This window comes from Cupressus sempervirens, chromosome 3, assembly GCF_028749045.1.
Source record: "Cupressus sempervirens isolate cs-2001-9-10 chromosome 3, ASM2874904v1, whole genome shotgun sequence".
Classification (NCBI taxonomy): Eukaryota; Viridiplantae; Streptophyta; class Pinopsida; order Cupressales; family Cupressaceae; genus Cupressus; species Cupressus sempervirens.
This window is the reverse complement of record NC_143120.1, coordinates 445,091,382-445,117,883: the sequence shown is the minus strand read 5'-3', so window position 1 is coordinate 445,117,883 and position 26,502 is coordinate 445,091,382. Positions and strand designations below refer to the sequence as shown.

At 35.2% G+C, this 26,502-nt stretch overlaps 1 protein-coding gene and 1 long non-coding RNA gene across 5 annotated transcripts in view; both read right to left on the bottom strand.

The window, feature by feature from the left end:
- LOC149566983 (serine/threonine-protein kinase GRIK2-like) overlaps positions 1 to 26,502 on the bottom strand; it is a 177,084-nt gene that overhangs the window by 56,393 nt on the left and 94,189 nt on the right. For all 4 annotated transcript variants that reach the window (XM_089820190.1, XM_089820191.1, XM_089820193.1 and 1 more), the window contains 4 exons: positions 22,083 to 22,149; positions 21,831 to 21,946; positions 1,992 to 2,070; positions 1,834 to 1,912 (listed from right to left, as the gene is read on the bottom strand). In XM_089820190.1, the coding sequence (XP_089676316.1) occupies positions 1,834 to 1,912; positions 1,992 to 2,070; positions 21,831 to 21,946; positions 22,083 to 22,149 (341 nt within the window). The remainder of the gene's footprint in view (positions 1 to 1,833; positions 1,913 to 1,991; positions 2,071 to 21,830; positions 21,947 to 22,082; positions 22,150 to 26,502) is intronic.
- Positions 22,758 to 24,960, bottom strand: LOC149566986 (uncharacterized). The gene is made up of 2 exons (XR_016361598.1): positions 23,903 to 24,960; positions 22,758 to 23,811 (listed from the first exon to the last, which is right to left on the bottom strand). It is a non-coding gene; the product is annotated as an uncharacterized LOC149566986 (long non-coding RNA).

Below are 26,502 nucleotides of genomic sequence, written 5' to 3'. Positions count from 1 at the left end.
AGCAACAATATGGGTGAATAAGAGAGATAATCTTTCCAAGGTTGTTGCCATGCCTTTGAACTGCAATACATATCTTTTCTTGTGGAATAGACTATGTTATGCTAGTTAAATCTCATATTGAGTCTCATCAGCCTACATATTACTAGGATCAATTTAGAAATCAACTCCATAATCATAGATGTAGTACAAAAGCATACATCAGAAATTAATTGGTAAGACATTATTGAGAGTCCAATGCTTTTACTTTTTGTTTTTCTGAGTGTTTTTAAGTGGGGTCAGATAGCTGTTCCCTGATGGTCTGGGATGTCATTGGATTCCTCAGCCATCTAGGGGATGGATCTACACAAAAATGAGGGACATGGGATAGAAAGGAGACATTTATGAGAAATCCACACATCCCTAGAATGTCCCCACTATGGCAGGGGGCACATGCACGTGTATCATAGCCTAATGCAATTCTGAAAGAAGCATATGTCAGAATAGAGATGGCAATGACCTCCTGTTAAGGATAGATTGATGGTTCACTCACATCTGGGAAGGCTCGCAGAGTTTAGGATCAAGGGTATTGATAAAAGAGATGCTATTGGGAAAATATAGAGAGAGAAGAAAGAATTTCAGAGCATTTTTTTAAGTTTTTCACTTGTTTAAATAGGTTATTTGGGCTATGATATACACCTCTTCTCAAACACATCATATTCCATCTACTTAAGAGTCACAATTTTGCCTGAAGCAAGTATTTCTACAAGGGATAAATTATTATTCCAAGTTTGAAGAAAAAGTTACAGTAGAATTTTTTTGGATACTTGTAAACGCAGTACATGTTTAACATATACTTGACAGATTTGTCCAAAACAACATAATATCATCTTGAATACTTCCTAGGTGATCTGCAATTCTTTGATATCACACCTCTCAGAAACAGGTCACAAAACCAGCAAACCCAAACATATGGAGCTAGTTGAAGCTCCATTCAAAATAATCTGAAGATAATTAGTGAGTGGTTCAGCAACAGATTAACCTCATAAGAATATGCTACACAGAAATGGAGAGGCATCCAAATGTTCAATGCCACTCCATCGCAGTGTCATAGCCTAATGCAATTCTGAAAGAAGGCTGTATCAGGATGGAGGTGGTAATTCCCTCCTTTTTTAGAATAGATTTATGGTGTTTTCACATCTAGAAAGAATTAGGACCTAAGGCATTTATAAATGAGGATGCTATAGGGAAAAGAGTTCTGGAGATGTTTATATAGGATATTTTACCTTTGGGGATAGGTTTTTTGGGTTATGAGATATGACTCTTCTCATTTACTTCATGTTTAATCTACTTGAGGATCACAAGCTCACCTCAAGGAAAGTATTTTTACAAAGGATAATTTATCAGTCCAATAAGACAGTATATCATGCAAATTTAGAAAAAACATTCCAGAAAGTAAAACAAAATACTATAGAATTTTCTGGATGCTTGTAAAAGCAGTACCCAAGGTCAAAACATTCTTGAAGATTGGTCAAAAACAAAATAGCAGCATCATCTTGGACAATTTCTAAGTGAATTCGGATTCTCTGATATCTAATCTATCAGAAATAGGACACGAAATCAGCAAATGCAAGGTCAATGGACTAGTTAAAGCTCAATTAAAATAGCCTAAGGATTATTAGTAGTTAGTTCAACTGCAGATTAACATCAAATATAGATATGCACAATGTTCAATGGTATTCTGTCACAGAAGCACAAATACAAATGTCTTAAACCAACCAGACAAAATTTGAACAATTTTTTATCCTTTTGGATAAGGTACCAATCTCTAAACATGCCAGAAGGCCTGATGCTAACCTTGAAATTAAATACCCATATCCTTTGACCACCCATGGATGCCTCGTGGCTTCATCTAGGGAAATTCTCCGCATGGGGTCTGCAGTTTAAAATGTATTCATACAAGCACTAGATTGAATTCAGCAAAGAAATTAAAGAAGGAAAAAGTTAAAGTGAACCTTTAGAAAGAAGACCATTGAGCAGGTCTGCAAGGTCAGTGTTAAAATCATCTGGCACCACAACTGGATGGTTGACTATCTGTTGAAACAAACTAAAATAAACATTAACCAAGTAAATCCCTAAAGAGTCAAAAACCCCATGGTTTCTATTCTAACACATCACTTCCACATGCATATAATATCAACAATGGCTTTTTATTAACTCCTATTGAGATAATAGGCCTGCAGATACACATTAAATACAAACAAGAAATTACATAAGTGAAATTTTCTATATCCACAACATAAAAAATTAAAACCTTCTGAATCTAGATCAAAGAACAAGGTTTCAGACTCACAATGATGGTTACCCTGAGCTTCTGGATGTGGGACAATGGGGAGCATTTCTAAGTCCCCAGTTTTTCAAGGCCTTTTTGGGGATGACGAAGGGGACAGCAAAGAGGGTGGGTATATAGAAAAAAGGGAAGTTTTTAAATATATAGGGAAGTTCTAAACATTCATATGTAAACATGAATAAAGCATGTATATGCAAACTAATGAACCTTAACATCTGACATTTGTGTTAAATTGAGAGTTCAAATAAACGTGAAAGTCAAACAAATTTTCGAAACTCAAACTTTTATTTAAATTGTTTTCCGAATTCATTGTCAAAATATAGCATACAAGTTATAAACTTATAACAAAGTGCCTAATGGCTACACTACTTCCATATAGTTTCACTTTCAATTATGATATGAAAACACAAAAAAAAACAAAGCACACAACTGCCCCTAATCTATCACTCAACACTATATCAAAAATTAGAGTCCTATGATGATCCACTTCATCCAATGGAACCCTAACCAATCCCTTTAGGCCCTGTTCCTCATCAAACCGGGTGGACTTCTTGATCAACATCCCACAACGCTGGAATCTATTATGAATCTTGCATCTGAAAATCTCTAAGTTCAAAAGCACCATGCATGACCGCTACCTTCTCCGCTCCTTGTAATGTCCCCATTTTTGTCAATATTAGAGTTTCAAGGATTAGCCTATTATTGTGATCCTCGTAGGCTAATTATTGTGGATAGAGGGTCTTCTAAGGCAATGGCTTGGCTTGAGAGGGTCTTATCTTCTCCACAATTTAGTAAGCTATAGGTTGGCCTTCGTTTGGCTCAGATCGGACTTCGTCTGGATTTAGTTTCGTGTGCTTACTATTTGTGGTAAGTTGGCGTTGATCGAGATGGACCCTTTCTATTTTTGGAAAGTGCATTTGGTCACATGGAGAAATAATTGGTATGACTCTTATTTCAGACAACATATTTAAATGATGTGTATTTTGGGAGTTATTATATTTTTAGTGGCCAAATTATTATTAAATAATTAAGTGGCTTATTATAAAGTTATAATTTAACTTTATAATTTCACTTAAGTTGAAGGTTGAGTTATCTTTGGAAAGAGCAATTTATTAATTAGTTAAGCCAAGTCAAGTGAAAGAATCTAGGGGAAGCTTCTAGTTAATGTTGTGTGGTGAAGCTTCTTGAGTGAAGTTACATTTTGGCAACAAAAGGGAATGTAGAGGTTATCAATACAAGCCCATTTTTTTGAGAAAAGCATGCTTTGATATTTATTTGCTTTTGTTGCCTTTGTGGCTTTTTCTAAGTTTTCTGAATTGGATGCCCTTGCTAAAGTATAAGAGTTGTTCTGATAATTTCTATTGCAAATTGTGCTAAGGTAAACAATTTGTCTATTTTCCTCCTATTGTTCTCACTGTGTCTAAGGAGAGGATTATTCCTGAGATTTAGTGAATCAACTGGTGAATTTCTAAGAGTTGTGATTCAAATTGGGAGTCATAATTTGGTTTGTCAAAGTCCAGCACTTCTACTTAGGCAGTGGCTGATTTTTGGAGAGCTACATTTCATCTTGAACAGGCCTGTTATACATTTCCAGAGGTCTGCGTGGGTAATTTCCAGATCTGGTGTCTACATTAGAAGCCCCTACAAATCATAACCAAAGCTGCGATTTGAACTGGAAGCCTGCTGAACTCATGTTTGCTCTGCTATTTCATTTAAGGCTCACAGTTTGATCTCCAGGTCTGCAATACACATTCCATGTTGTGCCACATTATTGTTTGGCAAACATATTGAGGACTGGTGGTAAATTCAGTTTGGTTGGGCATTGTTTTTGCATAGGAGGAGGCTGTGAATTGTCCAAGCCCTGCAAGTTTCTAGTTTGAAGTTCTGTGCTTCCATATCAGCTGTGTCAAAGACATCCAAATTACAATCAGGTTCAACTGGATTTAGATTTTGCAAACATTGTTAATTCAATTTTGGCAAGTAAAATTCTGGAAATTTCTGGGAGTTCTTTATCTATCTGAATAGGGCCAATTTTCTGTGAATTGTATCTTCCCTAGAGTTTCTTAGGTAAAATAATAAACAGCTGAAGATTATCTTGTCAATCCATCTAATTTACTAAATTGGCATTGGTGGCTCAATTTTCATTTACCATTCTATCTCAGCCAAAGATTCGTTCTATATATTTGCAAGATAAATTTTGAGTGTGATAAGAAGTTCAGTATTTCATTGTTATGTGGCATTAAGGATAGTTTGCAATTGAATCATAAAGACTATTTAGAAAATTGCCAGACTTCAATTATTTGAGTGCTTGCCAAGTGTTTGATTAAATGACAAATCTTTGATTGGTAAAGGGAATTAGTGTCTATCTAAGCTATAACTAGATAGGGGATATTACACTCTTCTAGAAGTATACATCACTTGATAGAGTGGATAAAGCCATATAAAGACTAATTCCTCTTTGCAACAAAGGAATTGATAACCTATGAAGAAGCGAGTAGCAAGCATCTTCAATTATGGCATTTCTTCCCACGCCATGTGCAACACCCAATTGAGTTAGTTAAAGGCTAAAGATAATATAGCTTTGTCTATTGAATGTTGGACCATAAAGATTTGCAAAGTCAAGAAATTGTATGTGGAGTATGAAAGACTCCTCTAGCTACATCTTTCCAAAGGCTTACATTAGACCTTGTAAAAACCCTTTATTGTCACATATAGGCAACCTTCTCCACTCTTTAGAAGTATATAAAACTTAAAGGAGTGGATAAAACCATATAAAGACTAATTCCTCTTTGCAACAAAGGAATTGGCAACCTATGAAGAGGCAAGTGGCAAGCATCTTCAATTATGGTGTTTCTTCCCATGCCATGTCGACCACCCAATTGAGTTAGTTAAAGCTAATATAGCTTTATCTATTGAATGTTGGACCACAAAGATTTGCTAAGTCAAGGAATTGTATGTGAAGTGTGAAAGACTCCTCTAACTACATCTTTCCAAAGGCTTACATTAGCCCTTCTAAAACTCCCTTATTGTCACATATTGGCAACCTTCCATACCTTAGTGCATACCATTTGGGATCTAGAACAAAGGCTGCAATTCAAAGCAGATTGTTCATAGTGTTCTACCTTCGTATCATAATGGGCTTAAAATGTTCATCAAATAACTCAAAAGTAAGATACTTAGCCAAAATGGATTATCTATTCAGTCATGTTGATAAATGTCTCATATACCTCTCCAGCACTAGGAGAGAATCAGAACATCTAATGACATCTACAACAGGTGAGAAGAGCAAGAATATCTACAAAATGCAAACAAAATGTTCTAAATGATTAATATTTAATTGACACATTAGAAACTTCAAAAATTTGAAATGTTGAATAATAAAATTAAAAAGTAAAATCAGAAATTTAATATGAAAATGAGCAATTTAATATTTAATAAAATCAGCAATGTCTTACCATACCACCAATCATCATCAATGATCTTTTGTTTGATGTCTTTTTCCTTTAGTAGAGCTTCAATTAAGCCCATTCCACTCAAAATTCACCACCATAAATCCTAGAGGCTCATGCACTTCAAGCATCCTATCTAACAAAATCGAATAATTGATATATCTTATCTCAACTAATTTGAGGAACTCCTTTGAAAATTTCTTAAAGAGAACAAGGTGTGTTGGTTGCAAATGAACATTTAAATGTCTCCATCTTCTAACACCACTTGCTTCACCCAATCTACTTTCCCTAAGTCTTCCATGCATGAAAATAAAATGGTGTCCATAGGATGATCTTTTAAACACACTCCACCATCATATCAACCAATTTGCATACAGGAGTTGAATCAATGACCACCTATACAACATTTGATGCCCCAAACTCCTCTATGGCATCTCTCAAAATGATAAACTAAAAGTTTGTATATTTATGCTACCTTGAACAATCCATGGCTCTAAGAAAATAATAGCCAGCATTGCATGTGACTATGTCATGTCCCCTTTTCTAGCCAATGAGCTTTGTTGTGCCATTAGCCTATTTTGCCTTGTTCCCATGGGAAACCCAAGTTTCTTATATGATTAGAGCAGTTTTTGGCCTAAGCAATTTCAGTCGCGAGCTAATTGGAGTTGTTTTAGTAGGGTTTCTAGACACTATTTTTAGTAAGTTAGTAGACTCAACATTCTTGGCATTTTAGTGTTGGACTAGCAGCGCCTTGTCGAGAGCTTTCCAGCAAGCTATCACACATGCATATCCGAGTCTATCTAGTTAGAGATTTTAATGCTTGAAAAACTTAAACTAATTTATTATAAAGTGACTTTATAACTTAAGATCATCTAGTTAATGTCACTTTATTATCTATGAGCACTTTATTTCCTTAAGTAGGGGAAAATTATTAGTTTGAAAAGGAAGTAACGAAATACAAAGGGGAATGTGAAGAGTCACCTATTTGTTTTTTAAAAAGGGAAGGAGCTCATTTCTAGCATACATGGTTTTGTGATTTGGATTTTCATTTTCTCTCTTGGAGAGTTACTTTGGAAAGCTTCAATTTTCAGCCCTAGTTACCGAATTCGTGCTCGAAAGGTTGGATTCAGGTCCAAGTCCAATCCGGATGTGGATTCGTGCCGATCCAAGTAGGATCCTTGTTTTACATAGTGGATTTGTCCAAATTTGTGGTCCCACGAATCTAGACAAATCCACTATGTAAAACAAGGATCCTGTCCAAATCAGCACAAATCTAGCATGAATCCTTGATGATCCAGCACAAATCCGAGCGAATCCTCTATGTAATGTCCCCATTTTTGCTAGCATCAGAGTTTCAGGGATTAACCTATTATTGTGATCCTTGTAGGCTAATTATTGTGGATAGAGTGTCTTCTGTGGCAATGGCTTGGCTTGGGAGGGTCTTATCTTCTCCACATTTCAGTAAGCTGCATGTTGGTCTTCATTTGGCCCAAATCAGACTTCATTTGGGCTTAGTTTTGTATATTTACTATTTGTGGTAGGTTGTTGATCGAGATGGACCCTTTCTAGTTTTTTTGGAAAGTGCATTTGGTCACATGGAGAAATAATAGGTATAACTCCTATTTCAAACGGCATATTCAAATGATAAGTACTTTGGGAGTTACTATATTTTTAGTGGCCAAATTATTATTAATTATGATATGGCTTATTATAAAGTTATTATTTAACTTTATGATTTCACTTAAGTTGAGAGTTGAGTTATCATTGTAAAGAGTCATTTATTAATTAATTAAGCCAAGTGAGAGAATCTAAATGAAGCTTTTAATTAGTGTTGTGTGGTGAAGCTTGTTGAGTGAAGTTACATTTTGGCAACAAAAGGGAATTCGGAGGTTATAAATACAAGCCCATTTGTTAATAATAGCTCGCTTGGATATTATTTGATTTTGTTGCCTTTGTGGCTTTCTGAGTTCTAATTTTTTGTGCCCTTGCTAAAGTATAAGGGTTTAATTTGAGTGTTTGATTCTAAAGCTTCCTCTACTGTTTCTACTGTGGCTGAGGAGCTAATTGTCCATTGGTGAATTCAATGTCTTTTCATACTGTGCTTTCTGTAGCTGAGAAGACAAGTCTTTGCTGAAGAGGTTTGGTACATCCAATTCTGTGTTGATTTATACAGGATTTGTTTGTTTATTTTTACCAACCAGATTAGGGCATTTTCCCTTCTATAATACTGTAACTTGAAAGGCCTGTAAATCTGCATTTAGAGGTGTTAGTGTTTCTTGCAATTCTGGATGTCAATTCTGCTGCTATTGGGCAAGTATTTAATTTGCATTCTGGGTGTATTGGCCAAGTATTTGAACTCCCAGAATTTCCTGGTCTATGGTGTGTGGTTCTCTGAGTTTCAAATGTCATAATTACATATTACTAGGCATTTGTTTAACCTGCCAATTGGGTGTTATATCTATGGTTTTGGGAGCAGTTTCATTTGCATTTTCAGACATTAATATCTGTATTTGGGGCATTCTAAATACTTAAGTTTTGGACAGCAAGTATCAGTGATTGGTGTGCCTGGGCCTGGGCGGTAATTTCTCTTCCTTTCGATCTGTTCTGGACTGCCTGTTATCATTTCAACAAATCTAGTGTGAGTATACAAGCTAGACCAATTTACTCCTTGAAAACAACAGTGGCTGTGTAAGGGGGGATTACAAGTAAATGTATGCATTTTTCAGTCTGCTGCAATTCATGTGTGCACTCGTAGTCTACAGTGATTTGGAGCTGCTAATTTAGACCAGGTTCCTTGTTTAAATTTTAATAGTGAAGGCAAATGAAATGTGTTGAGAATATTTGTATAGTTTGCAAACTGATCAAAATTGTGAACTGCTGCAAGTTGCACTATTTCTGGATTTTCTTGCATATTGAATAACAGTTTGCTAGATCATGAGCAATTGTGATGTACTAATTATAGCATTGAAACAAAGTCATTAGTGGTGAAAAAATAATATGAGTTTTTTGTTGCAAGCTTGAGCATATTTTGATGGTTGAATTATTTAGTTGCAAAAAAGTCTATAAATTTTAGAAGGATCTTATTTCTAGTAGCAAGAGCCAGTTGGGGTTATTTCACTCTAGGATCCATGGGCAGGCCAAGGTTTTAAACAGGTCCAACTTATTTAATATGACTTTTTAAATGTATCCTTTGCCTTCTAACCCTAAAATGACCCTTTTATTCAACATCCAAATACATTTCACCTCAATTTGCTCTCGATTTTGCTTTCGTTTTTCTCTCTCATTGTATATTTCTCTTCTTTTTTTTTTGTAGATAAATACATTTCACCTCAAATTTGCGCTCTATTTCACTCTCATTTTTCTCTCATTGTATACTTCTCTCTATTCCACTCTCATTTTTCTTGTATTATATATTTCTCTCATTGTGTAAGTGTGTGTACGAAAAAATAAAAGAAATATACATTGAGAGAAAACTGAGAGTGAAATAGAGAGAAAATTTGAGGTGAAATGTATCTAGATGTTGAATAAAAGGGTCACCTCAAAATTGTTCTCTATTTCACTCTCATTTTCCTCTCTTATTGTATATTTCTCTTTTTTTTTTTGTATATATATATACATGCGAATCCTTATGAATCATAATAGGGATTTTTTTTCACAAATCCACAGATCTAATTCGTGTGCCCGAAATGGATTCAGAACCCAAATCGACAACTAAGCTTTCAGCAAGTGAGAGGACTGAAACCGTCAAGCTTGCACAATGGACGAAAACCCATTGTCAGTTGGAGACATTGCGCAGCTGTTTCACATTATGTTCCAAGTTCATCTTTTCTATTATCTAAAATTGTTGTAGTTATTGTATCTACGATTAGATTTCTTGGTTATTTTTACAAAAAACTTCAATGAAATATTAATTCTAACAATGTATTTATGCAAAAGATTTAATTCAATAATATTTTGAGACTTCTTTTATCTAGTTGTTTGCTGTAGCTTTTGCTGGAGAAATCTGAAATATATTGCAATGTATATTTGTTTAAGTATTTCTAAGTTTCCATTAAGGTTTTGAGAAAATATCTAGTTAGGGATAATATAGTGGTGTCAAAGTATTGAACTTGACAACCTGTTGTACATATTTGCGAAAAGGGTTTATCATACTCAAAACCAGAAATCATTTATTAGAATCCTTCATCAGAGTCATGTATCTTGCCAACTTGTAGGTTTATCAAATTGGGAGTTTTGATATTTGTGACTTGTAGTACTTATCAAATTTAAGTAAATTCATAGAACATTGCGAGGTTTTTTTTAGTGGTTCAATCTTATATTGGTGGTGATATTATTGAAGTTTTTGGAGAAGTTTATTTCAATAAATAACATTGTCGGAATATGAATATTTTCACCATCGCAATAATAGTGTAGACAAGCACTTTATGCAAAGATTTAGCACATTGCTTATTATCAGTGACTAATGTTTTGATTTTCGAGCAATATTATATTCTATATATTGTGGACTTTGATTAAACATAGAAGTTGGCACTATTAAAATTATCAATATTATCTGCCGTTCTTGTGGAGGCATTAAACATTTCAAGAAGTCAATAGTCAAGAAAAGAATAAATCTCCAAGCTAGGTTATTAAGAGAAATATTTGAATCACATCATTTGAAAAAGTCGCGGAAGAAATCGGTGAGTTAAGAGTATTGTGGAGATAAATTTAATATTGTTGTAGGCAATTATTATCTGGCCTAAGCATATTTGGGACTATTAAATTGGCAAATATTTAATTTACCGAGTTTGTAATGTCCCCTTTTTTAGTAGGGTCATGCAGTTGACTTGGTTAGTTCCCCATCACGATCCCTCTTGAGCTAATAGTGGGATTTGAGGGTCTAAGTTGTGCAGTTATAGGCCTTTTCAGCAGCCTATGGTATGTTTTGGCTCCATTTGAGGGACTTACTATTTATAGTAAGTCAAATTGTTGGTCCCGATGAGTTAAGTTGAGTTAGAGTTGTGTGATGCTCTCAATTTTTATTTCGGGCTTTGAGTTTGTGCTCCAAGAATTTTGGAAGGAGCATCTATTTATAGTAAGTCACCCCGTCAGGTTCATTCATCGTCTTTCATCATCAGGATCACTTTGGTGTTGTCAGATTTCGATTCTGATGCTTCTTCAATTGTTTTTGCAAGACAGGTGAATTATTATTATTCATCTAAATATGCTGAGGTTGTTATTTTTGTTGGTGTTGTTGGTTGGTCACCTCAATAACATAGCTCGTTGGAACTGGAACGAGAAGATTTGATTCCTGGGAACAAGAAACAGTGGCCTTGCATGTCAAAATATTAAGTTATGGTGGAAAATGTCATTTTTCGAGCCAAAAGCAATTAATAAATAATATTAATGGCACTTTAGTATATTTTAATGTTGTGTAAAGGAAGCTTCTTAAGTGGAGTTATTTTGGGAAAGTGGTGCCATTTGGAGATTATAAATATGAGGACATTTGATGAGAAAAGCATCCGATTATTTATTTGTTTTTGTTGCCTGTGTGAGTTTCCAAGCTTTTCTGATTTATAAACCCAAGGGCCTACTTTCTGAGAAGTGTTTTGCATCTGCTGCTGAGATATCAGATTTGAACAAGAGATTGATAGCATGGAATTAATGTCTTCTTTCCTGTAAATGTTGTTGCTGAGAAGACTTGCTGCACTGGGAAAAATTGTTGTTGTGATCATATGATACCTGAGATCTAATTGTATATTTGGAAGGGTTGCACAATCACTGGTGTGTGCATTTGAGTCTACAAATTGCAGGGGCTGTGTCCGAAATTCACTGCCATGCACAATATTACAGGCAGCATTTAAAGAGATTGTGGCCATGGAGAAAACTAGAGGCAGCGTTGGCTAGTATAAAGTGCTGTGATATAGTCTAGCAGCGTAGGGAATATCTATTGCCCAGCATGTGTGTGGAAAGGAAATAGGGAGCCGCCAGACTCGCATGGGGGATTGGATTATCAATTCTGGGCAATTCATGCAACCAAAACCATTAAGGGCTGCGTACACATTCAGGTTCTGTTTGATATACATCAGAATATGTTAAATATTGTAGTTGCAATCTGTTAATGCAAAATGGTTGTATTTGAATTGATATCTTGCCTCTCATTCAATAAATACATTTAGCTGGAGAGTTCCTAGAAGATTTTTAATGTGCTTGATTTCAATATTACTTATAACATTAAATAAAACTGCAGCTCAGTGAAGTTTGAATTATTAATGTAAGAATTTCATTGTAGCATTCTTTTAAAATGCATTTATAACTCAAACACAAACAAATCATGACAACATACAAATTCAAGAAATTATCACCAATCTGAAAAACAAAGGAACGGTGAATGACTGCAAAGTGTTTGACCAAATGCCAAACTTTGAATTTAACAGTAAATTGGAGTTGTAATTATAACCATGCCAAGTCATTACATAGTTGAAGAGCGTTTATATTAACAGGAGCTTAATTTATATTTTGCGTAACCATTCTCGGGAATGAGTTATTGTTGGTGTTGAAGGGAGTTGAGTCATGTCTGTGACAAAGGCTTTGGAAGGAGTTTGTGATGTCATTACTAGAATATTTGGTTGTATTGAGCACAATAGATGTTTTATGACAAAAATATTTTAATGAACATATGATGAATATGATACCGTTGTTTTGCAAGATAGTGATTCTTAAGGGAAAGAATTTTCTTTTGACCAGTGCTACTGCAGGTCAGAGAATCCATTACTCTCTATGGTTACAAATAATAAGGGTAAGTGAAGAACCTTTCAGCTTATCTGAAGAGGTGCCCAGATTTTAACAGAGGGGAGCAGAAGAGTCAATAGTTTCATTATGCATTCAAGGAAGAATTCATATGTTGTGAAGTGTCGTTACACATGAAGCAATAAGATTGAGTCTTGGTGTGGACACATTAGTATTCTGCATATTCATTCGGAGTTACAGAAACCAGCTGTGTAATAAATTATGATGCCACCACTATTGCCGTGAAGTATAAATTCTAATGGTTTGGGTGTTACAAAGAGCAACAAGCATCGACAGAGAAGGCCTTTGTTGTTAAATAGTAAGACAAATTTTGGTATTATGTGTTATATCTGCAGGCGCAGAAGTTGGCCTGAGCAAGAGTAAGTGTGGAGATTTTATCCAAAATCATCTATTACCTTCACAGTGGAATACTGGCAGTTTGAATATAATTGTAGTGGATATTATTTTTGGCCAGACATAAGCAAAGAGCAAAGACTTGAGTGTATGTAATGGACAAACATTTGGAGACGGAAGCATATATGAAGTTGATCAATTAACTAATTCTAAGGGAACCATTATATATCTTTTCTATGAATGAAGGCATTGTCTGGAAATAAGAATTGCATCTGAAACCCTACAGTTCTAAAATTGAGAGCTTCCTATTGGTTCTTCCAGATAGTACAGTGCAGAAACATATTTACAACAATTGTATCAACTTACAAGGAAAGACACATTTATTCACACTGCCACCTTAAACAAGAGTTTTTCCTTAGTTCATTGCCATTTAACAATGTAAGAAATATTTAGCAAAGTTTTGTAATGTTCAGGGATATAATTCTGAAGAGGATTGTAGTGCAAATAGTGTTATAAGGAATTTTGTATTTGAGTTGTCGTGGTCTTGTATAAGATTGGATACCAATAAACGTGTTGGGTGGATATTTTGCAACCAACGGTTTGTTAAAATCCAATTGTAAACTAGGTAAGACTAGCCACAACGTATGAGACAGAGTATCGCCTACTTCTAAGGGAAGGCTTCCCTTTCTCACTGTTTCTTGAATCAACTCAAGGTAAGCAAGAAGTTGAAAGATTTTGAAAGGGTATTACTAATATTCTTTCATCTTATCTTCCAAGAAAGAATCCACTTATTTGCGAAGCGAGTAATGGGTAAGATGAAATCTCTAACTACACTTCTATCTAATAGCTGGAAATGGTGATACCAATAAACTAACACCAACTCAAAGGCTGATTGAAAATGTACTGGTTTGGCTCTAAGTCCTCTTTTAATCTATTCTATAAGAATAGCCTCTACCATTGGGGCACAAAAGCTTCCAGAAGTAGGGAATTCTAACTATTTTTGTGAATTGAGAATGTAATATAAGCTACAATCAAAGCTTCTAGTCTATGTATCACCACAATTGCTCCAAGTCAAAGCATCAGCTCCAATTGTCTCTTAACTCATTATGCTCAATTATTTAAAACATACAACAACATGAATCAAAGACAACAGACGCAAATTACAATCAAAACTTCCCATATGCACTATCACAATTGCTCTTAATCAAAGTTTCAGCTCCAATTGCTTCTTTGTATTCACTTTTCTTTAAAACAGTACTACACAATCAAAGTTATGCTTGCACAATTCTGCAGAGCTTTCTTTCATATGATAAAAGATCAAGTTTACAATGGAGGGGCACTTCTTATATATAAGAAAAGAAATGAGGAAAAAGAGGAAAAAGTGGAGCAACCCCACCACTTTGACCTAGTAAAACTAGGTGAGAATAATTATTGGATTACATGTCATGAGGACATGCAATCGAATTACATGTCATGAGGACATGCAGTCAAATTACATGTAATTGCATCGCATGTAATTCATCTTCTCCAATTACAAACACACAAAAAACTAAAAAGAAGAAAACGGAGAAAGGTTGAATCAACCCTTGAAATTGTCAAGAAAGCCTCATATTTGTCAATAAAATCATGAACCATGGGAAGATCTAGGATCTCCAATGTCTTTTAGATGGATTCAACTTTGCCTACATTCGCATGTGCTGATTTTACAACTTTGTAGTTCTCTACAAGAGAACCCACAAGTGTTTTATTACAGATTTGTATGTAGCAAACATTTTCATCGGGTGTGATTCGAATTCTTCAAAATCCAAGTCATCATTGATATCATTTCTGATAGTATATTTTGATATCATTTCTTCTTGAGTGAGTAGGTTGTCATGTTCAGTAGGGACATATCATCCCATTTGCTCCATATCACACATGATCTATGTTTCCACTATTTGACAACTTTCTAAGGCTCCCTATAACTTTGTCTAAAGTTTTCCAAGTATCTCCTTATGACTCATGAGCGCCTCATATATTTAGAACATATCAAAAGATGGAATGACATCACATGAAATCAAGACATCCAGATTAGCGTTTTCCATTTGATGCCAAACACCCAATATTTCTTTCAAGGTATTGGTTTCTTGATTAAAAGAGGCAATCATGTCATGTAGTATCTCCTCAACACCTCTAATATGTTCAAGAACTTTGACCGCATCCTTGATGGATTGAACTCCTTCAAAGATAATTTCTTCGAACCAAGCCTTTTCTGCCCTAGCTCTCTGATTCATGTGAGTTGTTTGAGATGTGATGACCACAAGCTGCAAGGATTTTTCGCGGATGACCTCATGAAGATGGGCACCCTCCCACTTCAGCTGATTCTTCTTCTCCCAAATCTCATGATTGCTCTTTGACAAATTGGTGAGTGCATCTTGCAAACATCCTAGCTAAGACTATTTACCAAGTTCGATTTTGGTAAACTTGTAATCTAAATGATCGAGCTCTGCAACTCATTGGTCTGTTAAAGGCTCTGCAATCTTGGCATACTTGGTCTTTTCAGAATCAATAACCGCAGTTTGTAATATCCCTTGCGATTCTGATTTTAATTTTCTGACTTCTTAACCTGAGAATTTCGTCAAACACTTTGCATAGAAGAGATATATTGCAAATCTAAATTCTAATTGCTTTGTAAATGCCAAACTTTAATAAATATGCTTGGAAAGAACTCCAATACATCTAACAATGAAGATGTAAATATTTTTGTATAACACTAATTACAAATAAGAAAATATGCATCTATAACAATAAAAAATAGGGCAACGCCTTCTATGATGTTCAATGATATTCTAATCCCTTCTAACAACTTTTTGATATAAGATTCTAATATAAATTAGATTACAAAACTTCCACAGCTGATTTCTAAATCCCTACAAATGCCCTAAGTTATTCAAATCTAACCGGAATGCAATGCAAAATGTAAACGAATAGGAACCTAGAAACCGCTCAAGAAATCTGGATTTTACTGTAGTGAGTCACTGTAGCAACGATGGCACTGTAAAAAATCACTATAGTCATATCCAACTTATCCCTTCATTCGTGCTCCACAATCTGGCCCTAGGCCACAAATTTGGCACAATGAAAAGACCGATTTGTCTTCTCTAATAGCTGCAACCCCTTGAAGGATCTTTCACCAATACGCTCGAATAGAACACCTGTATGATGTCCTCCCAATACCAAATTCACTAGGTATTTCACCAGCTCAAATGGCATTCTCCAGTGGCAAATGCTGAAACCCTTGGCTCCATAAAACTCGAAAAATGCAAATGACAATGATTGGATGATAAGAAAAGAAACCTGCATGCCCTATTTATTCTTTCCTTTTGGGAGCTCACTTACTTTTCTCCCCAATGTGGGATAAAAGATATTCTTATATTTTCACTTTATTATAATATTATAATGTGAAATTATAATATTTTCACTTTATTATAATATTATAAAATGAAATTATGCCCCAATATAAAGTGTCAATCCCCAATAAAACCCTCTAACCACCATATTAGCCTACAAGGATCACAATAATAGGCTAATCCCTAAAATTCTGATGCTGGCAAAAAATGGGGACATTACAATCCTCTTATATTTAGTGGCTCTTATATTTGGTCAAAAAAAAAAAAAACCTTAGTGTATACAAGGTACTACAAACTCTTTAGAATGAATATGGGCCCTACATATCAATAATAAACACCAATGCAACATGGCTTGAAGAGAAGTAGAAAATAAACTATTGAGAAGGAAATAAGCTAGGGAGCAATTCAATTAGATGGTGATATTCAATAGAATACTTTTTAATATTTTGGGGAGGTAGAAGAGTAGATGAGAAGACGTACTATCAGGAAGTACTTGGTAAAGTGGAAGGACCTACTAGTAGAGGATGCCACTTGGAAGAGTGAAGAAATTTTGCAACATCCAGAGTTGAGATTCCTTGGGGACAAGCAATTTCAAGAGGGGCGGACTATAATGTCCCCGTCTTTTTAGCATCTCAGTGGAGTTCTTAGCCTTTACATTCTCCCAGGCTAAGTAGAGAAATAAAGAGAAATTGATTAAATTAATTTCTTATAAAGTCATTAAATAAATTAAAACTTAAATGTGACTTTATCTTTAATTAATTTAATTAAAAATGACTAAAGTTAAATAAATAAATTAAGAGAATCTTCTAGAAGGATGAATTTAATATTATTTTATTTCTTCTAGAAGGAGGTCCATCTATTGGAGGAAAAGAATAAATAGGGAGGGTAGCTTCATTGTTGGGCATCGAATGTGTTGCCATCTACTCTACCAGATAACTTGTGGAGCCAAGGGTTTCTGTAATTGCTACACTGATCGTTGGGAACAAACACTCCTATTGATTTGCATAACTGAGGTGGTGAAATATCTTCCAAAGGGTTGTGGCTATTGGAGAAGATAAATCAGTCCTTTCATTGTGTCAAATTTGTGGCCTAGGGCTAGATTTGTGAAATAAGATTGAAAAAAATAAGCTGGATATTACTACACTAAAGATTTGCTACAATACCGATTTGCTACAGTACCGCTGCTATAGTAACACTGCAACAATGACGCTGCTACAGTGTCATCGCTACAGTGATTTGCTATAGGAAAATTCACGTTTTTGGAGCAATTCCAAGTTTTTATCTACTACATTTTGCATTGTTTGAGAGTAGATATTTAGGGCATTGGTAGGGTTTGCAAAATCTGTTATAAACTGATAGATGCATATTTTCCTATTTGTAATCAGTATTATACAAAAACAATTGCATCTTCATTGTTAGATGTTTGGTGTGTTCTTTGCAAGCATATTTATTAAAGTTTGGCATTTAGAAAGCAATCAGAATTTAGATATGCAATATATATCTTGCTTGCAAAGTGTTTGACGAAATGTCAAACAAGTGAATTAGAGAAGACTTTGTGTTTGTCGAAGTTATAACCTGTTGGTGTTATTACAAAGCATCATAGATTCATAGTATGAAGTGATTTAGTTTTAGAATTATGTATATTAATATTTTTTTTTGAATATATAATGCATATATATACTCACAAATCCTTACAAATCATAATGGGAAAAACAAATCCATGAATTGGGTTCTCAAACCCAAATCCATTCCCAAACCTGAATCTGCAACTAAAATAAAATATAATAACTTAACAATAAATAACATAAACTGACAAATTATGAAATGTTCAACCTCCAGACTATTGCTACAGGTTACTGAAACTTAAGCTGAAAATTCTGCTAACTATAGCTATCAGCAATGCAGCGTAACTCAAGCAGCCCCTGCTTGAAAAAAGTTCCACTCCATCCATGAATACTCAGAACTTCATTCAAAAGTGACTTTCCCAATTGAAAGAACAATCTGCTTGTTTCCATCAAACCAAAATTACAGTTGCTGAACAGAATGGCGATCCAGCCACCCTTTTGCTTGATTACAAGCTCTCAAATTTATAAGCTGTCTCTTAAAAACATCCAACTGAAAACAATAGGTGTCACCGCATTCCTTTAGACCAGGAAGGGGATTATTCTTTCAAGTGAATAGAAATTAGCCATAACACAACTATCCATCTAAACTGGAATAACTGGGAAATGATTGAAATCTTTTATTTAGACTGATAAAATTGAGTTTTCTGGTGTGCAAACTGATGGCTAATCAAATTAAGTTTCTTTTCAAACAAGAGCTTAAATAATAATAAATGGCAGAGAATGGACTGTGTTGCCTTACAACTTGCCACTTTTCATGTCAGACATCTTTGATCAAGAACAGCACACTCACTTTTGCAAATTTCTGCAAATGACTTATGGGTTTTGTTCACCTCATCTTCTGCATCTAAAACTAAATCTCATTGAGAAATTGCAAACTTAATAGTCCATCGGCCCTTGCAAAAAAAATTCCATCCAGTACTCTTTATCCATCTGTCATTTAATCTATGCTTTGGTATGTAGTTTTATGAAGTCTAACCACTCTCAGTTTCTTGGAACGCGGTCATCATATTTTTAAGGTGAATCATTCAATTTCATCGTCCAGCTTTTGGCCTCCCTGTGTGTGCACCGTGTCATAATTCATGGGATCATTTTACCGTCATCTATATTCCTGGACATGAGTAGTCGTGCAGATAATATATACAAAACTGACGGTGTACACTGATTTTACTTCTAAGGCTCAATGCCATTTACCAAAGCCTCTCATTCAAAATTGCTTTAATATAAAACTATGATCGTTTATCTCTGACTTTAAATTCTCTTATTCACAAACCACCACAGCTGGAAACCTATTCAATTCAACATTTTCTCTTGCCAAGTCCATCAAATATAATTCGTGCACATGCTCAGTAAATTCCTGGAAGGGTTCTGTAAAGATCTTGTTTGCAGTACATATCCTAGTACTTTCCATACTTTGCCCAGCAGCATTGGTCATCTCTTGGGTCTCGATCAGATCCCACATCTGGCTGAGCATATGCAGTCAATCAAATCATCTTCAAACTACATGTGTTAAAGATTTGATTCTCCTCTGTGTCTGTTAGTGTATATCCTTTACATCAACCATCGTGAAGCATTTGCAACTATAGGATATCAACTCTTATCATTTCTCTCTTATGCGTTGAACTCTGTGACTACAACTTTTACTACGATGAACTCTGTTTTTCTTTATTGCCGCCTATGATATTTCTTGCTCGGTTATGTATTGCTGACATGGATGCTTAAAGTCGCTGATGCTTATACAAACTGCCACCTTTGAGCATTTCCTTTTTTTAATTCCCACCACCATTTGTTTGTGTCACCTGCATATATGTGTCTGTGTATTTTCCAATTAATACATATGTCTCTTTATATCATGATATCGCTTACAATATTAATTTCGTCTCCAATTTCTTCAGTCACTGCATAGTGTACAGATGCCCTATTCTGTGCTTTCATATCTGTTCATATAAGCTTTCATAAATCTTCTCCTGTAGTCTTCCTGTAGCCTGATCATAATTCCCTAATCTTGGCAGCTTTTGTTTTTTTTCCACTCCAAACATGTGTCTTTTATAATTTATTACTCATCCTCTTTTCATTATCAGATGACAATGATTGTTTCTTCAATATTGATATTCTTTTGATTCATCATGCCTTTGACATTTATTTTTCAAATGGAGGTCCCAATTTTTGCAAAAAATTAGGGCTCCACCAATGATCATTCATTCATCACTCAAGCATTTTTCACCATTTTTGCTTTGTTCTACAGCTGTAGCCTTCAAGGATTAAATTGGATATTAAATATGAGATATGGCTTGTAATTTAGATTTTCATTGTAGTGACAATTTGAGATTTTGTGAAGTATGAATATGATATATGAGGTATTTCATTTATAGCTTTATTGGCAATTAAGGATTTATGAGTATCACACTTCTAATTTTTTATTATTGTATGTTTGAAGTTTTGAACCAATGATGAATGGACATAGAACATGTTACATATCTAGGAATACACACACACATATATGTGAAAATATCTATATATATACCCACGGTACCAGAATCTGCCCAAAAAACATTTTGCCAAATCTGGGGATCCAAATCCAAACTAGAATCTGAATCAGAACCAAGATAGAAAACTTAGGTTTTTTACTATCTTTCTTTTAGATGCATTTCTATATTTAACGAGACTCACTGTAAGCAATAGCCATAAGTAGTCCCCTCATGGAGGATTTCCCTAAAGGGGTCACTCATTCCTATTTCTTAGGGGTGTTCAAAGGGCTAATGTGTATAGGACCATTTCATGTAGCCTATCATTGGATTTGGGTGTGAGTCAAATGTTCATAATGCTTTGAGTAGAACTCAAGCTTTGAATGATTTACTAATTAGGGGTCAAGGTTTATTAGATACTAAGGTAACTTAGTGCTATTAAGTGGCAAATGATAAACATTATCTTTAATATTTATTATTGAAATGTGAGCTGGGCACTAAATGTTTAGAACATGTTAACGAATAAATAGACATTGTCCAACCTTGACGCATTCATTCTATGTTCATTTCACATTGTTTTAGACGTACCATGGCAAAATACATCAAGAAGGTCTCATCTAGAAATTCAGGGACAAAAACTCTTGGACTTCGAGATCGAAGTAAAGAAACTTCTGATTTCTAGAAGAACACTCGTCCAAGGATTGCATTAAACCAAGAGCATTCCCTCTTTTATTGGTATATTCATTTGTAGGGTGGTTAGAGTATTAATCTTAGATAACTACTTTCAAGGGGACCTGCAGCTAAACAGAGATACCTTATCATTCTGTGTACACATATGTGCTTTGTAAGCACACTAACCATCCACCATTAGTAGATGTCAACATCTCCAGTCTCAAAATTCTGATGTGGACCTTCTACAAAGGGATATAAAAGATATAATATGTCATGGTATTTATGTTGCTCACATGCAACATAATACTACCATTGGCCTACTTTCTGTTTTCTAGTTTTTATATAGATAACTCCTTCCAGAGTCACTTGAAACTATAAGACAGGTGTTGTATTATTGTGTGCCTACATGTACATACCTGACAATCACATTTATCAATTACATTTATTTGTATGCATAAAGTTTTCTTAATTCTTTCTAGCATACCCTGAATGTACATGCAAATTGATTCACATCCATAGGTAATTCTAGAAATATAAATAACTTATACTTCCTTAATATAGCAGGCCATGATTTGATATGCCAGATATTCTACAATCTGGGTGAACATCTATAAAACCCACAAGAGATGTTCCACTAACAAATTTATTCCAAGAAACAGACGAATATTAGGTTCTAAATTAATAAATGCTGCCGATTTTGCTTTGGTTGAATAAGCGAAATATGATGTATGGCAAGAAAGTTAAAATGAAAATAAACATGACATAAAAATTAGAGCATTGTCTACCTTATGAAATGTCTCTCGTAAAGTTTCTCCAATGAATGGGAACTGTCCTAACACCATACAATAAAGGGTAATACCCAAAGCCCATATGTCAGCTACTTTTCCATGATATACAGAGCCTATTCAAGGATAAAAATACATATGATATAAAGTCAGTCAATTGATGTTCACAGAAGCTTCTCTGCATTAGAACCAGAAAAGAATACATCAGAATTTTCTCACAAAATATAAATTCCAGTCCAGAAATTCAGCCACCTTGACTGCATTCAGGAGCAGTGAACACAGGCGTACCAGCAGACCTTTTTAATTCATCATTGTCATCCTGTAAAATAATTAAAGTACAAAAATTATAAAAGTGAGGAGAACAATAATAACAATAGAAATCATTTCAAGACAAGAACCTATAGCACAACAGTAACTAGTGTGCCTCTCAAATGGGAGGTCTTGGGTTCAAGTCTACTTGAACTTAACACATGATAATAATTAATTACAACAAATAATAATAATTAATCTAAGCTTCGACAGATTACCTATCAAAAAAGAAAATTCATTTGAAGCCATCAAGGACATGTTGAAAATTTCAAAATGTGTACGTTCAAAATTATATATGATTACAGCAAAACTCAATTCTCCTACATATATGTTAGTGGTGCCCCATAACCAAGTTACACCACATTTAACTATGGCATAGTTATAATTAGACTACGTTCCCCCAAGTTTCCAAGACGGGGACGGCAAGCGACAGCGGGATGGGTTTTTGGGACGGCAAAATTTTTTGGCGATTTTGGGGACTAGGTGGATGGCAAATGGGGACAGCTAGATATATATACACTGAAATTTGCAAATATAGATGTCATTAATATGAAACTAAGTACAAAGCATGTCATTTAAACATTATAAAACCTTAACATACACCATTTGAATGTCCTCTAGGAAATAATAACCGATTTAAGTACTCGATTGTCAATATGCATATCAATATTGTACAAAAATATTTAAATATAAGTTTAGCAATGAACAACATCATAAAAATCTGAAAATCTAAATATGCCCAAAGGCTAGAGGGCTGCCATAAAGTTTCATCATCATGTTCAAGTTCAACATAGAAAACAAAATATAGAGAAGTGAAGCAGATGGTTGTTCCTATTCTGCCTCCACCACCATGGCATCAAAATCAAAGTCCTCCTCACTATCATCCTCCACAAGAAGCGTAGTCTCATCTAATGGAGTCCCAACCAATCCTGGTGTTGTCTCGTTGTCATCTATCTGAGCCACATTCTCAGGTTCAACATCCCACCACAAAGTTGGTGTCTGGCTGTAGTCTGGAGTCTAACATCCACAAGTTGAAAAGCACAATGCACTACCACTAGTTTCTGTGCTTGTTTAGAGGTAAGTTTGTTCCTCTTCACAGAGTAGATAAATGAATATGTGGACCAATTCCTCTCTGGAGTTGACAAACTAGCAACCTGTGCAAGCAGGTGAGTGGCAAGTGCTTTTAACTCAAGTGTATCTATCCCATACTAGGCCCACCATCCAACAGGATCTCTCTCACAAAATCACTCCATCCAACCTCACTTGCGGCTTACCCAAGTTTGGGCGACGAAGTTTGGTGAAGTCAAAGAATTGTGCACTAAGTGTAGAGGCCTCTTGAGTTGAATACATCTTATCAATGGCTCTTGTGAAGTCATCCCATACCTCGCAATCATCACATAGGAGGCCCCTTCCACCTAACTCTGCATACTATTTGGGATTTAGCGCAAAGGCTGCCATATGAAGCCAAGTATTCATTATGTTCTACCTCTGCAACACAATAGGCCTAATATGCTCCTCATAAAACCCCAATGTAGGATCTTTTGCTGCAACAATTCTCGTCATCTTCTCCAACATGTTGTCACTAGTCTCATATATCTCTCCCAAACTAGGATCATCAGTGTCAACATATCTAACGACATCTACAATGGGTGCCATGATAGAAAAAAAAAATCTGCAAGATGCAAACAAAAAATAAAATCAAAATTTAAAATTTAAAATGTTTTAGTTAGTATGAAAATCAGCAAGCAAAAGACTAACATTACATTTAAAAATCAGCAATTTACTTCATTGTGGACCACTAGCTCTCATCAAGGATCCTTTGCTTCCTCGTTTTTCCTTCAAAGGGCTTAGAATTGGACCATCATCCCCACTTTGTATTCACCACAATCAATGGGAGGGCCTCAAACACCTCAATCAACCTCTTCATCAAGATGAAGTATGTGCAATACCTATAGAGACAATTATAAATTAAAATAAAGTTAAACATTAATGATTAAAAACATCACATGTACGTTTGTAACAATTATAAATTATAATAAACTTAAAGCAAACTAAAAGTAAACTATAATTGAAATTGAAATACCTTGTTTCGGCTGGTTTGAAGAACTTCTTGGAGGACCTGAATAGAGTAGGTGAAGTGTGTGATGGTTGCATATAAACATTTGCACTTCTCTAGCTTCTAACACCGCCTGTTTCACCCATTCAATCTTCTCTATGTCCTTCAATGCATTGTTCAATGCATGAACACAACAAGGGGTCCAAAAGATGTGCCTATAAGTACCCTCTATCATCAAACTAGCTGATTTGCACACAAGCACAAAATCTGTGATAGCATGTACTACACTAGCCGACCCAACCTCCTCTATGGCATCTCTCAAAAAGGTGAATTGGAATTTTGCATCCTTCTTTCCTGTGCAATCTATGGCTTTCAAAAAATAAGAGCCAGTTGGGGATGTGACAATGATATTGATGAGTGGTCAATGTCTAACATCGACCACCCATCCATCACAATAGAGCAACCCATCCTAACCCAAGTACATTTCATATCCTCAAACAACAAAGCACCCCTAGTGTACTCTTCATCTAGGATGGCGACTCGTAGATTATGCTCACTAAAGAGTACAAATAAGGGATTCATATTCAATATATATTTCACCATTTGTTTAAATTAAGTTGTATGCACTACATGATATGGGATACCATTAACAACAAAGAATCTACCAATGGATTCCTCACACTTTTCCTTTGCATGTGCGTTAAACAAACTTTCCACCAAGCCCTTATCACCACTACTCATCTTCCTCTTCCCTCTAGACTCAATAGGGTTACCACTAGTACCAATGGCGGATGACATATGCCTAGGTGATTGTGACCAGAGTAATGTGACTCACCGCAAGTCATGCGACAATTAGCTACCAATGCCTAACCGAGCATTATGGCCCGTGACTCGCGAGCAACGAGCCAAGTGGTGTGACTCGCCTGACTCGCGAGTCACGACGTGACTTGCCTGACTCGGGCTACTTGACTCAGCCACGGCAACATAAAATCGACAAGCTTAAAATATTAATTTTTGCATACTTTTTTAATATTTTTTTTTTTCTTCTTACTCACTCTTGTAACCCTAAAAGGGCTTCCATAACACTCTATTGTGAGAAGAAGAAAGAGAGAGGTAGAAGAGAAATAGAGTGTCCTTGTTTTGCAACCAGCTGAAAGGAAGAGGAGAAAAGCTTGCATTTGTGACATTGGAGCTTGCATTTAGAATCTATCAAGAAGTTTATAGGAGCTCTTCTCAACACTTCCCAAAGCATTTGGAAGAGGTACGAGTTGATTTTTTAGATTTTGATGATTTTTTTATCTATGCTTATGGGTTTTTTCGATGAATTTTTTTTATTTGTTTATGAATTTTTTTTTACTTTAGATCTTCATAAAATACAATGCTTAAATGGTAATATTTGGTCTAAAATGTCTTATTGCAGCAACCTTTACATTTTGCCTTACTCATCATGACTCCTAGAGTTAAAAACCAAAGCTTTCTAAAGGCAATAAAAAAAATGAGTGTTGGAAGTTCACCATAGACTTTCCGGGTAGAACTAGAACTCAAACAAAATGCCTATTTTGCAAAATCATTAATAGTGGGGGGATAAATAGATTAATATACCATATTGCTGGCATACGTGGTCATGATACTGAGCCTTGTAGACTTGCAACTATTGAGGCTCAACATTTTTGTTATGTAGCCTTGGAAAAATATGAACAAGAAAAGGAATTAAAAAAAAACAACTAGAAGAGTTAGCTCAGATTGGTTTGAGTTCCCTTCCACACTCATCTAGAAATGTTTCTGAGTCAATAGGTTGTGTTCGAGAAGGTTTTTCCCTTCCCCCCTATCGTCCTAGTGCTTTTGCTAGTCGTACTTCTTCTAAATCTATTCCTTGCATTGCTAGTGGTGCTACTACTGCGACTACTACCCCTTCTAGTAGTACTGGGCCTACTGGCTTTACTTTTCATCCTAGAGTCAGAAAATCTAGGTTGGACAATTTTTTTGTACCGCGTTCCACTCCTGGTGCACAACCCTCACTTAAGAGCTTGGGCTGGAATAGGGAGGTACATGAAGTTGGAATAAGAGCAATTTGCAAGTTTTGGTTTACCTGCAACATTCCATTTATAGCAGCCAGATACTTCAACTTCATTTATATTTGATTGTTTTACATTTTAAGTTTTAAAATTTAAATTCAATTTTATACTTTTAAGTTTTAACTTGATGTTGAAAATTTGAAATATGCGAATTAAAATGTTTTTATAAATGTAACAGGACTCCTTATTGGCAGGGGATGATTGATGCAGTTTCCATCTGTGGTGCGGGGTT